Raw genomic sequence first — 14,777 nt, forward strand, 5'->3', positions numbered from 1 at the left:
CAGGAAAAAATTATGAAGAAATTATTAAATGTTTAAAACAGCGTTTTGGGAGGGATGATTTGTTGATTGAAGTTTATATTCGAGAACTTCTTGCTTTAGTAATAAATAATTCGAATCCTCAAGGTCAAAAGTATTCCTTAGTCAGATTGTACGATACATTAGAAGGGCAATTGAGATCTCTTAAATCTTTGGGCGTAGCGAAAGATAATTTCTCCGCTATTTTGTTATATCCCTTGATTGAGTCATGTTTGCCAAGCGATTTATTGAAGATATATGAACGGGCGCAAAGTGAATTAAAACCAGAGATTTCTGGAAATGATAGATTAGCTAATCTCTTAAATTTTTTGAAAAAGGAAATAGAATCAGAACAAAAATTATTGATAGCTCGTTCTTCTTTCGGATTAGAAAATCATAACAGAAAACCGATGACTCACCACTTCCAGAGGAATAAGATATCTGCCGCTGATTTAATTAATAGCTCAAAACAAAACGTTTCACATCTGGCAAATTCGAAAGTGGATGAGTGCGTATTTTGTAATAAATCCCATTTAAGTCAAGATTGTAAATATGCTATGAATTTACCGTTTGAAAAAAAGAAAGAAATACTTATGGAAAAGGGTGTCTGTTTTCGATGCTTAAGTTATAAACCTAGACATATTGGGCGCTTTTGTAAAAATAAAGTTAATTGTTTGAAATGTAATGGGCAACATTTGTTAATTATGTGTAAAATGAATGAAGAATTTCATGGCAATAAAATTAATGAAAAGGGGTCGGAAGAAAAAGTCGTTACGGAAAGCTCTTTAACTAACACTACATGCATGCGTCAGGTTTATTTACAAACATTAGTAGTACAAATACGAGGGGATAATAAAACCAAATTTATTCGGATTCTCATTGATACGGGTTCGCAGCGATCTTACATATCGAAATACGCTGCAACGTGTATGGAATATGATGTTATCGGTGAAGAATCTATTTTGCATTCTTTATTTGGGGGTGTTAAAAAGACAGAAAATCATAAAAGATATTTAGTTCATATAAGTAATGTAGATAATAGTTATCATTGTAATTTTGAGGTATTGGATCAGGAAGTAATTTGTTCTAATATTTCTAGAATAAATTTATTCCCTCATATAAAAGAACTTAAATCTCGTAGCATATTTTTAACTGATACTACACAGGGTTATAATGATCAGTTGTTATATCAATCTTCTCCCTTAGAAATTCATTTGTTAATTGGGGCTGACATCGCTGGCAAACTGCTCAGTGGGGGAATAGAGGAACTTAGTTCAGGATTGGTTTGCGTAGGAACTAAATTAGGTTGGACTCTAATGGGAAAGAATAATAAGGCAGAAGAACAAGATAGTACAAATACCGTCCTATCTTGTCATGTGAATGATGCGAATATTTCAGATTTATGGCGGTTAGACACACTTGGTATTGCTGACCCCAGTGAGAAAAAAACTAGGGAAGAATTAGAACAATCGGCGAAAGAGCATTTTTTTCGAACCGTGACTAGAGACTCTGAGGGGAGGTATCAAGTTCGATTGCCCTGGATTGATGGGCATCCCCCCTTAAAAAATTGTAAGGGTATTTCTGAGAAAAGACTCGATAATTGTGTAAAATCCCTTAAGAAATTAGGCAAAATTACTGAATACGAAACAATTTTTGATGACTGGTTAGATCAGGGTATCATAGAGGAGGCGCATTGTTCTGAACCCGAACACTATTTACCTCACCGCCCTGTTTTTAAAGAAAATTCGACAACGAAGGTTAGATCCGTCTTTGATGGCTCCGCTCGATATAAAGAGTCGCCTTCTATCAATGACTGTTTAGAAAAGGGGCCCAACTTAGTAGAACTTATACCATCTGTCATAAACAGGTTTAGAATAGGAAAATATGGAGTTGTGTCCGATATTGAAAAGGCATTTTTGCAAATCGGACTCCATGAACAAGATAGGGCTTATTTAAAATTTTTGTGGTGGCAGAACGGTAAAAAAGAACATTTGCGAATTTTTCAGCATAAAAGGGTTGTTTTTGGAATATCTTCGAGTCCTTTCTTATTAGGAGCTACTCTTGAATTCCATTTGAATAATGTTTCTTCTGAATATAAAGAAACATCTCAAAAACTTTTGAAATCCTTTTATGTAGACAATTGTGTACACAGTGTTGAAAATAAAGAAGAATTAGTTAAGTTTATTCATGAATCACAAGAAATTCTCGCTTCCGCAAAATTTAATTTACGTGGGTGGGAGCATACTCCTTTTGAAGAATTTGAATCTGAATTGATCGAAACCAAAACAGTCCCTGTGTTGGGTTTAAAATGGGATAGTAAAAAGGACATTTTATCTATTGATTTAAGAGATTTAGATCCCATTGCAAATAATCAATCAGTAACTAAAAGAAATATTTTGTCAACCGTACACAAAATCTTTGATCCTATTGGATTTACCTGTCCAGTAACCTTAATACCAAAATTAATATTACAAGAATGCTGGAAATTGAAATTGTCTTGGGATTCCGAGTTGCCACCTTGGATGGCTAAGAAATTTATTAAGTGGAAAGATCAACTCAAAATTTTAAATGATATTTCTATCCCCAGGTGTTTAGATAAAAATGAGGGAGTTAGGGAAATAACATTGCACGTATTTTGTGATGCTTCCGAAAAAGCATATGCTGCGTGCATATTTTTGAGGAGTGAAGCACCGGACTCAATCACTTGTCAATTAATACAGGCTAGGTCAAGGGTCGCCCCACTGAAGCCAATATCAGTGTCTAGGCTAGAACTTTTAGCATGTAACATAGGAGCAAGACTTTGCCAAACTGTGAAAGAAAGTTTACGAATGGAAAAGGTTGCCACACGATACTGGTCTGATTCCAGTAATGCGCTTTACTGGATTAAGAAGAATGAAAACTGGGCTACTTTTGTGTATAATCGTGTGAAAGAAATTCGAACTTTGACCGACCCAGATGATTGGAATCACATCTCCGGTCAATCAAATCCTGCCGATTTGCCTTCCCGAGGATGTAGTATTGAAACCTTAGCAAAGTCTAACTGGTTTCATGGACCCTCCTGGTTGCAAAACCATCCTGACAATTGGCCTAAATCCAATATTTTTCCTGATGACGAAATTATAAATGCAGAAAAAAGAAAAACAGTTGTCAGCGTCACAAATACAGAAAATGAAGACAAAATTTATGATCTTTTCTCCGATTACTCTAAACTACTAATAGTTATTTCCTGGGTTTACAGATTTTTGGATAATTGTAAGAAGAAGAAAGATGCTAGAAAATTTGGAAACATAACTGTGGAAGAAAGGAACAGAACTGAAATTTCGTTGCTAAAAATAGCACAGCGAGAATCTTTCACGGGACCTAATGATAAACGACTACAGAATCTCCAAGTTCTTGAGGATGATAATGGACTTTTTCGAATTAAGACTAGACTATCGTTAAAGGACGACTTGGAGAATTTCAAATTTCCTACTGTGTTACCAAGTGATCATCCAATAGTTGAAAAGCTTGTTCACTGGAAACATTGTTCTCTTGGTCATGCAGGTGTTCAGATTGTAATGACCCAACTTAGAGAAGAGTTCTGGATTCTGAAGTTCAGAAAGACTGTTCGCAAAGTTATTAGAAAGTGCATAATTTGCAAACGATTTGATTCACGACCAATTGCAACTCCAACAGCTCCATTACCTGTTGACCGTCTAAGAGCAGCTTCTGTATTTGAAATTACAGGAATAGATTTTACAGGACCTCTCTATCTGAAAGAAAATCAGAAGTCGTGGATAGTCATTTATACTTGTGCTGTGTTTAGAGCAATTCATCTGGAACTGACTACTTCACTGTCCACTGAAAGTTTTCTACAGACTTTTCGAAGATATGTGGCTCGTAGAGGAAGACCAGCTATCGTTTACTCTGATAACGGAACAAACTTGGTTGGAGCGAACAATCTTCTTAAAAAGATTAATTGGGATGCAGTAGTTAAAAACAGTGCAGTGAATAAGATTAACTGGAAGTTTATCCCCCCATCTGCACCGTGGTGGGGTGGCTTTTGGGAACGTTTGATTGGAATTCTCAAGCGAATACTTCGCAAAGTCTTAGGTCGGACGTCTCTCAACTTCGAAGAATTAAATACTGTCTTATGTGATTGTGAAAGTATCATCAATGGACGACCTCTCACATACGTCAGTGAAGATATAAGTGATCTAGTGCCTCTTACTCCCAGCATGTTCCTTCAAGAGGTCAGAGAAGTTGGACTACCAGACCTGGATCTCTTGGACAGCAAATCTTTGAATAAAAGGTTTGCCTACCGTCAAAGATTGAGACAAGATCTGAGGAAACGTTTTCGTTCGGAATATTTGGGACAGCTGAGACAATTCGATAGAAAAATGCGAAGTTCTTCACCTATCAAAATAGGCGATGTTGTGCTGATATCCAGTGACAACACAAAGAGACTGGATTGGCCTCTAGGGAAAGTCATCGAAGTGTTCACGTCACGAGATGGAAACATCAGACTCGTAAAGTTAAAGACAAAAAGTGGTGAAGTTCTACGATCAACATCGAGACTGTTTCCTCTTGAAGTTGGGGAAAACGAAAAGGATGTTTTGGAAAAGCGTATTTGAGTTTCTTGGTGTAAAAACTCAAAGGTGGGAGGATGTTGGAAATTCCAATTAAAATCATTAATCTATCACTTAATTTCATCTAGTGAGCGCGTGATAATCACGCTAATCCGACTCCTCCCACACACACTGACACTCTGGTTCAAGAGAGAACTGTTTTAGAACTGCGATGCGAAGCATGTTTTTTTTTGTTGAGTGTGTCCGTAAATATTTTGTGTCCATATGTTTGTGATTGTGAATAAAATTTAATATTGAATGTTTCACTCTAAACTGCCATTATTTAGAAGTCTATGGATTAATACGAAGTGTTCCCGGCCTTTTGGTGGAGGTAAGCTATCTCCTTTATATCTTTTGGTAATACCCCAAAGTATACAAGCTGTGCAATACATGAATACATGTACATATGCTTGAAACAATAAGAGTTCCCTGCAGCAAGTCGCAATAAAAGTTATCTATGCAGTTAGTAAAATTTATTTCATAACATAAACATGTAAATATAGTTTGATATTTAATTTAAGGTTTTCTACTTTTGCAATTTTTGTTAGAATTTTTTATTTACTTTTTAATATTTTTTTTGAAAAAAAAAGTAATAATTACCTAGAGAGAATTCTTTATTTTTGACGATACCCACAGAATGGTTAATATCAAAAATTTATTGCAGAACAATTTTGCTCCTGAATATAGGATGTAGCATGTAAAATTATATTGATAATGAAGGTTTTTTAACCTGCTAATAAGGATGGGGGGGGGAGAAACAAAAGCATAGATAAGAATGAAAGAAAACTTTTAAATTTTAGAATTGCATAAGTTAAATTAATTGCATAAAATTATTTTCTATTTTACTACCAATAAATAAATCTTTCAATTACATCTTTTTAATTTTATGTTTTTTTAAATACAAGGGCTTTAACACTTTCATCACAGCTATGATGCAAATAAGTCCCACCCTTTTATTTTACTTTGAAAGGTAATAATCAATTACAATAAATCTCAATATTCACTAACAAAACAATAGTAAACAGCCCAACAGCCGATATTTTTTAAGACGAGTCATTTCGTCCATCCTGACAAAAGAGTTAAAAACTTAAAAAATATATACTTAATGTATTTAAAAAAATCAGAAAAGGCTTGTTCTGGAAAAAGTAATTTAGGAACAGTGCCTTTCAATGAGTACAAGTTGAGTTTCATTTACTCTTTGTTTAATATCAAACTGACAATTAGATATTTGGTTTTCCAAAAGTTTGACTCAACTAAATCAAAAAAATTCAATTCAACATGATTTTTTCCAGCCCTGGTTACTATGACCCACTGTAAATTTCCCAATGCAACCCTAATTAAATTTCCTATAAACCTTGTTAAGTTTTTTTTATTGTGTGATAATTCAAAATTACACTTACTCCTCCAGATCTTGGATTAACCATGGCAGGATCACTTGCTGGGGGCCATGGTCCACCATTATTAGGATACCTATCATTATTATTCTGAAACATGTTGTAGTTTCCACGACCATAATTATTATTTAAATGCAAAAAACGACAAACTTGACCAAATGTGCATTTCCCCCGGTTGAAAAACCGGCACACTTGTCTGGTAGGGGTTTTAGCAGCTGGTCCAGATTCTTCCAGTTCCCCTTCTTCAAGTTCATCATCCTTTAAATGAGAGAAATAAAGCATTAAAAAATGAATTTTAAAATCTTCAGAACTGCTATGTATGACAATATTAACTCTTTTAAGGTTTTTAAATACGTACATGGCCTAAGTAAGAATGAAGCATAATGATGAATGAAGTGTAAAACTACAGTTCAGCTATTACAAGAATCTAAAAACACTTGACTTGCTGGTGGTTACAAGGAAAAGACAATTTGAAAAAGATTATGCGTTTAGTCATTTTACTTTAGAATAAGTTGGGAAAGTCTTGTCGTTTTAATAAAAATCTCCAATTATGTTTTATTCTTGTTTCCAAAGCGGACTTTCTGTCTAGAATGAAAAGGGAGGAAGAGAAACTAGACAGTACCAAAATGGCAAAAAAAGAAAACATTTATATGAATTTCAAATTTGAAAAAACCTTTAAATCAAGAAAATCTATATTTGAATGAGACTTAGAAGGAGGATACTAAAATCATTATTTTTCTATTAAATTTATAATTTTTATCCCTGCTAAAAAGTTATAGTTTTCAACCATAAATACTTGTAGAAGAAAATACCGCTATTCTTCCCAATATACTTGTATAAAAAAAAGAAGAAATTGTGCTAATAATATAATCATTTGATTAGGAAGAAACATCTTAACAAAATAAACTAAAAAACAACAAAAATTAGTCGTATTTAGAACAATGTATTTCACAAATAATGTACTAAACAATTGTAAATTTCCCCACAGTCTTCTCAAGAGTAGTTGTTTCAGAGTATAATAAATTTCCCTTTTTGTCAAAAACACACTATTTTGGAAAAATTTAAGGTTAAAAACATTATTAGAATTAAATGTTGTGAGAATAATTTTATTAATTTAAATAAAAGTAGCTTAATAACAAAAACTAAAGACTAGCTTAAGATGGCCCCAAAAAGCATGATTTTCAAAAATATATAAAGAAAAGACCCGTACAATATTCTGCTTTTAACTAAAACAATCAATACTTGACCTTCATTTAATTAGTTGACATATCTTTCCTAAATTGAATAAGTGGAATTTAATGGCTGTTTAGATATTTATTATTTAATACAATTTCCCATTAATATTACTCTTTCAAAAATTACCACTGAATGTATTATGTTGGGGTATTAAAAGGTACTGTTGAACCATACAAGTTGTTAAGTATGAGTATTTAAAAATTTTTAGGAAATTCTCTCTCTGTTTTCCTCATATTATTAAACAACAATACTAAACATAAACAAGGGGGAGAAACCAAACAAAGACATGCCAAACAGCAACATCAAACACTCAAATATTTAATATTTTGATCAAACACTCAAATATTTAAAATACATTTAATATAAATGATCTGATTTAAATAATAATATTATTTAAAATTGTACATGCTAAAAAGAATGTACATGATACAGTGAAAAATAAATTTATAATTTTTTAACAAATGAAAATTTAGATTGATACGTACCCCTTCAGTAAGTTCACCATCTTCTCCTTCTTCTAATTCACCCTAAAATATTGAAATATCAACATTAATAAAAAAAAGCATATTAACAAAGGTAAAAACAACTAAATTAATAAAGGAAAAATATGCAATATTCATTATATTCTAACAAAAAGTAAATATTACCTTTTCCTCATCTGGCAGTTTCTCACCAGGTATTTCCCCATCTTCTTTATCAGAAGCTTGTTCCTATATAGCAAATATAATATTTATCATGAGATGAATGAAAATTTGGCGGCAAACAAGATAAGCATTATTCTTAAGCATTAAATTCAGACTTTTTATGAAAAGATCAGATTAAAAACATTTTTAATTTTAGATTAAAACTGATATGAACATGCTACAGGAAAAGGTGTGTAAAGAAAATTAAATTCCAATAAGATTTTGACTACCTAAGAATTAGGAAGCCATTATATATTGTATCTACAAAGGGCAAACCTTATTAGCAAACTTTCTTACATCTTACATAATCACAGTAAAAATTAAATGCAAATAGCGGAACTTAAAGTATAACAATGTAACAAATTAAAAGAGTAACGCCCACTTTTTTATATAAAAAAATAATAATAATAGCAATAATTAGTGACCAATGATCATTTTACTAACAGAAAACCGACAGCAAAGAAAGTGCATAAAAGGGGGAAGAAACATTTTCCAACATAATAACATCTGAAGAAATATAACTTTTGAGTAAAATAACACTAAAATATGAAATGGAGTTACAATTTACCATAAATAAAGAGATCTGCAGTGTTTGTTCATAAAATTAACCCATGATTCTGAGCCTCATTTTATTTTTGTAAAATGTTTTTAAAAATCAAACTGTGAGATTCAATGATTATAGTTAAATGAAAGGATAAAATATGTACATTAAATATGATATTAAAACAAACATTATTGAAACAGTGCTTTATTTTAATGCCAGTTAAAACAAGCCTTAAATAAAAAATGATACATATATAGAGCTTTAAGAATAAAAAATCTATCTTAAAAAATATCTGAAATTAATCATTATAACTACTAAAAACTTCTTTCAGTTATTTATTATTAAAAAAAATATCTAAAACTACAACAAATAAAGAATTGTTTATTTTGATTGCTTTTATCTGAAAGTAACTCAATTCTTTTTTTTTTTTTACAATAACATTCATGTTGCATAAATTGTACTTTGTTAACGCATAAACATTTAATTTTATGCATTAAGTTGAGCATCAGAAAAATATTGTCATATTTTTATTAAAAAAAAAAATTTAAAAAAAAAAAAAATGTCATGAGAACACACATTTCATAATTAGTGATTATCAATCAGCGCTCTTGTCCATTCTAACTTTAGCAGATGGATTTTATTGATTTTCCCAAACTTTAGTAACTAGTGGCACAAATTTTACTTTAAATTTTTGATTATACTCAATTTTTGTACATAAAAGGATTACAAAACATTACTGTTCAAATTAAAAAGAATATATGCGTCGCTTAACACATTTTTGAAAGGAAAAAAAAATGTGAGTTCCAGTTAACTCAAAACATAAATTTCTATTGAATTTCCTAACATTTCTCAAATTTTTCCAAATACATAAAACTCCCCCAATTTTTCTCAATTCCGTGACTACCTTCAAAAAATAAATAAAACGTTACTAAGTGGGAATAGGAAAACGTCAACAAGTAAGCAAAGGGCTAAAAATTAGCACAATAAGCAGTAATTCAGTAATAAATAAATGTTCTCTTTATTAAAAAAAAAAAGCTTTTAAATTGCTTAAACTAATATTAAAAAGGAAAATATAACAAAAACAAGTTTATTTCAATAAACTATAAAAATTTAATAAGTTTATTTCAATAAAAAATTGAGAGCAAAACATTTATACATATAAAGCTGTAATAGATCTTTCAGATAAAAACATAAATATACATTGAAATAATATATAAAATAACATTTGAAAATCTATGATTCAATAATCATTTTCATTCCAAGAAAGAGCAAACAAATAGAAACCTCACTTGCATGAACCGAGAGAAACTAAAAAATTTAACAACAGCTAGGAAAAATAATTGTTAAATAACTAATTTTGAAAAAGAAAAACAAATTGCATAATAATAACATAATTTATGAAAATTCTTCTTGAATAAAATATTTATTTATAATTAGCTTTGATACATAGACTAATAATTTATATAAAACAATGTTGTAAAGAAACAAAAGAAAATAGCAGTACAAACTAACCCCTTCAAAATCCAACTCAACATCAAAATTTTTTCCATCTGTGCTTTCATTAGTGATCTCAAATTCTTTTACTTTGCTTTCTATTTCTTCAGTTTCATTCTTAATTTCATCATTAGAACCTACAAGAAAGTACAATGTTTACCATTCTAAAGTAAAATTTTTACCATTAATCTAACCATTTTATCTTTGAAACTACTAAAAGACCTAAGTTTTTTTTCTTCTTTTCTTTTTTGCCACTGATTTTTTAATTGGTGTCGTAAGAGTTAAAACTTAATAACAATGGAAATAGCTAGAGAAATGTGAAGGTACAAGGTCTGTTGAACATAGAAGATAAGACAGGGGATTAGGAGGAGAGGAAATTAAATGTTAAAATTTTTTATTGAGTTATCAAACACAGTTAAGTCCATGCATTTATCTAATGCATGCAGGCCTGTTTAGATGTCAGGCAACTGGTTTATCACTGAGATGCTCAGATCCCTTCAATATTGCAAATAATGTGTTTCTTTTTTTCATAGGAATGGTGAATTAGAATTCTAAGTATACAAATATAAGCCTAAACTCAATTTACATATCAATTTTAATTGTTGTTGTTCATTCATGTCGCACTAGAGCTGCACAATGGGCTATTGGCGACGGTCTGGGAAACATCCCTGAGGATGATCCGAAGACATGCCATCACAATTTTGATCTTCGGCGGAGGAGATGGCACCCCCGCTTCGGTAGCCCGACGACCTGCACGCGAAGTCGAGCACTTTACGGTAGAACAGTGTAACGAGGACCAATACCGCACACCCTTGGTCCCTACGCAGGCTGATCCAAGTGGTCACCCACCCGCACACTAAACGCAGTCAGTGATGCTTGACTTCGGTGATCTGCTGGGAAACGTGTCTTAACGATCAGTACACTGCGGGACAACTTCTCTTGATGATTAACCATCATAGTATTACAGTAGCATTACCTACGTAAATGATCGAAGTTTGCTGCCAGAATTTGCTTTGAAGTTTTAATATGTGATAAATGTTGTACACAGACATGTAGTACAATAGGTACAAAATTGTGTGCAGTGCAACCCAAGGCAGTTCTATGCCTACAGTGTACAAAAAAGTAGGTGTAGCATTGGTTTTAAACTGCTTTTTTTGTACAGTGTACAAAAAAGCAGTTCAAAACCAATCTCAGGATTTTTTAATTATGCTCTGTAGATGCCAATGACTGAATTTTTTTGAAAATCTGATATTTGTGTTGCGAAGTTTATACCCAAACAGATTAAAAAAAAATTCAATTCAAATTTAGCGTTCAGTAGAATGATAAATTCTATAGCTTTGAATGTATAGAAAACATGCATTATATGTATTTATGTAGCATAAATAGTAATTAATCAAACATTATCCCATTAATATTTTATATAAATCATTGGCTTGGATAAAAGCAGATTATGAACTATTATTAATTTAGTAAATAATAAAATGTTAAACTCACATGATACTTCTGGACTCTCGGGACTTTCAAAAACATCTTCTACATCCTCTTTTGTTTCTTCTTCCTTCAACTGCCCTTCTTCCTCATCTAATGTCACAGAGACTTCAGACATATCTTATTGAATATAAAGATAATGAGAAACACAAGTCAAATCTTTCAGTGGAACTAGAAAAAGAAAAGTCTTTAACCCATTGTCGTTATTTTTATACAAAAATTTTATTTTCTCCTTTTTTGCAAGCAAAATTATGATAAAAATCCTTAAATATCAAATCTATATATAGCATTGTTTAATCATTTAATAGTAATAAGCATATAAGTAATTAAAATTATCCTTTTTCTTTTTTCCTAATGCAGCATTAGAGATAACTGAATAATAATCAGGGGTCCCAAAAAACAGTCCATTTTTATTAAAAAGACAAGCTTTCATTTAAAATAGCTTGTTTTTAAGGGCTTTTATAAATATATATATATATATTATTATTAAAATATAACAAACATGCATTAAAATTTATTTTATTGGTGACGATGCAATAAAAATAATGTAAGTAAAATAAGTCATGATATTATGTATCAGGTGCCTAATATTGCAGCAAAATGGAAAATTTTATAAGTTTTATAGCTGAAGTGATGAAAACAATCAATACTATAATAATGATAGTATGAAAAGATAGTTTCATGGCTTTAAAATGCAGAAGTTTGACATATTAATTTCTTTAAATAAAATTGGAACACAGAAATGTAGTGAATAATTTAAAATTTTATTTATAAACATCATCTATTACTACAAAAAAAAATTTAGTTTTGAATTGTTGTAAATATAACAAAAATTATAATACCCTTTAAAAATTATAACAATATACCTTTCAAAAATTATAACAAAAACAGAAAAAGATTAACATAAAATTTCAATAGTGTTTATGCCATGTAGTTTGGATATAAATAAAACTAAATCCTCTGTTTATTTGATAATTTAATAAAGCATTAGTATTTTTTATTTTTTTTTTTGTATATATATTACATACTCTCAGTTTTTAAGAAAAGTTTTAAAAAAAGGTAGAATTAAGTCAAACAAAGAAAGTTGTATTTTTTTTTTTTTTTTTTGTAACATCAATAAAACTATATTTGCACTACTTTGAATTTTTAATTTTTTTCTTTTTTAAATAATAGTTCTAATGAAAGCCGACTTTTTTAGGCCAGACAAAAATCCAACAACCCTAACATTATGGAAAATAAAGAGTCCCTTCATGCAGGTTTTTTTTTTCTGTAAAAATTCAATGTTTTTATACATTTACAACATTTTTATAATGACATAGTTCACCTCATACAAAAATTCACTAATTTAGTTAAAAATTCAGGCTACAACTTATTTGTCTTATCCAATAAGTAAACCATAATTTTTAAAATGTGGTTTTTCTTTTGGGTGCTACTGGTCGATAGTTTAAAAAGATTACACAGGATGAGACTTTGCTTTAGTCCCGAACATGAACAAACAGCATATTTAACATGAAAATACTGGCCTCATACATTGAAAAAGGTGGTCTATTAAATGTTATTATAATTACTTATAAGTAATTATATTAACATTACCTAATATAGTATTGTAAAACCTCGCTGTAAAAAACCCAGTTTTACTGAAAGTTGTGCACTTACCAATAGATCAGAATAATTATAAATATTAAACACCCATATTATACAGACACGATGAGATAAATGAGTATTTATATGATGTGAAAGAAATGATAACTTAACTGAAGATCAGAAAAATCACTATTTAAATATGCTTAGCTCAATGCATGAATAAAGATAAATTTTAATTGCCTGTTAACATACATAAATAATTCATTCAAAATTATTTGATTGTCCAGTCCAAATATTATGCACCAGTCAGGGGTCTATCTAGGTTTTACTGAGAGGTACCTATTTTGTGAAAATTTAGACGTAATTTGCGAAAAATTAAAAATTAGATTAAAAGATCAACACAAAAATACGGTAAAAATAAGAATTTATCGTTTCTTAAGGGATACAAAAATAAAATTTTAAGAAAAAGTATTTCGTAAAACTACCGTTTTTCCTAAAGTTGAATTTCGGAAGGTACTGCTAAACGGTAGTAAATTTGGCCAGGACAGACCCCTGCCAGTGGTCGTCAAAGCTTGATAACTATTTTAATACAAGAATTTATAAAAAAAAAAAGAAATTCATAATCAAGTATAAAGCACAGCATAACATTTGAACCTAATTTCTAATATGAGACATATTTAAATATTCATAAAATCAAAGAAATACAAAGTATAATTAATTATATTAGTTAAATGCATATGCATTTCTAATATTCCAACAACATGTTTAACAAACAAATCTATTTTAACAATTATATGAAATTATTTATAACAATCATTCGTTCTTACACGTTAAATTTGCACGCAATGGATTTTAAAATCAAAATATTAGAACATAGGGTGCCAATACATAAAAATTTTTAAAAAATCAATACTCATACCAATCATGAGGTATAAAGTAGGTGTTTATCAACTCAAATTTAGAGCATACTGAAAGAGTAAGTTTTAAATATATACAGTCGATATAAAGCAACTGATGATTTTCCGCTAAAAATTACTTAAACACAATAAAAAGAAACCGATATTCAAGATTTAAGTATTTTAACAGATCACACGCACTTAACAAAAACAAAACGTCAAGTATATTTCACACTGAAAGTAAGTTTATAAGCATATCATAATGCCAAACAATCATAATCAATTCACCTCCTATAAGAAACGACTAGGCTGTTTCAAAGCAAAATTATTAACAGTCACCATGAAATAAAACCTTTTGAGTAAATACGAACAGTTCGATTACTTTTTTGCAAAAATGGGCACTTGAATAAAGTTAAAACGCAGATTTTCTAACAAAATAATATTGATTATTAACTTGCATAGGTCGGAAAATGCAAGAAAACACAAAAAGCTGGGCATTGACAACGGTTGCAGTTTAAATACAATATTTACACTAAAAAAAAAAAAAAAAAAAAAATGTCCCGCAGTGGACTGATCGTTAAGACACGGTTCTCATTAGATCACCGAAGTCAAGCATCACTGGCTGCGGTCAGTGTGCGGGTGGGTGACCCACTTGGATCAGTCTGCGTAGGGACCGAGGGTGTGCGGTATTGGTCCTCGTTAAACTGTGCTACCGTAAAGTGCTCGACTTCGCGCGCAGGTCGTCGGGCTACCGAAGCGGGGGTGCCATCCCCTCCGCAGAGGATCAAAATTGTGATGGCATGTCTTCGGATCATCCTCCGGGATGTTTCCCAGAC

General features: G+C 30.7%; 1 protein-coding gene across 8 annotated transcripts in view; it reads right to left on the reverse strand.

The window, feature by feature from the left end:
- LOC107443775 (uncharacterized) overlaps positions 1-14,475 on the reverse strand; it is a 38,830-nt gene extending 24,355 nt beyond the window's left edge. The window contains exons 1-6 of one of the 8 annotated variants that reach the window (XM_016057743.4): positions 14,230-14,475; positions 11,468-11,632; positions 9,992-10,110; positions 7,900-7,962; positions 7,738-7,779; positions 6,023-6,274 (exon numbers count right to left, since the gene is read on the reverse strand). In XM_016057743.4, the coding sequence (XP_015913229.1) occupies positions 6,023-6,274; positions 7,738-7,779; positions 7,900-7,962; positions 9,992-10,110; positions 11,468-11,579 (588 nt within the window). In that variant the 5' untranslated portion in view covers positions 11,580-11,632; positions 14,230-14,475. Of the gene's footprint in view, positions 1-6,022; positions 6,275-7,737; positions 7,780-7,899; positions 7,963-9,991; positions 10,111-11,467; positions 11,633-13,530; positions 13,607-13,964 lie in introns of those variants that run through there. The other 7 variants (XM_016057745.4, XM_016057746.4, XM_071186680.2 and 4 more) reach the window with 7 other exon arrangements.
- Positions 14,476-14,777: the final 302 nt, after the last annotated feature.

Source organism: Parasteatoda tepidariorum, chromosome 9, assembly GCF_982258835.1.
Source record: "Parasteatoda tepidariorum strain Cologne lab strain chromosome 9, Ptep-v5.0, whole genome shotgun sequence".
In the NCBI taxonomy this organism is placed as follows: Eukaryota; Metazoa; Arthropoda; class Arachnida; order Araneae; family Theridiidae; genus Parasteatoda; species Parasteatoda tepidariorum.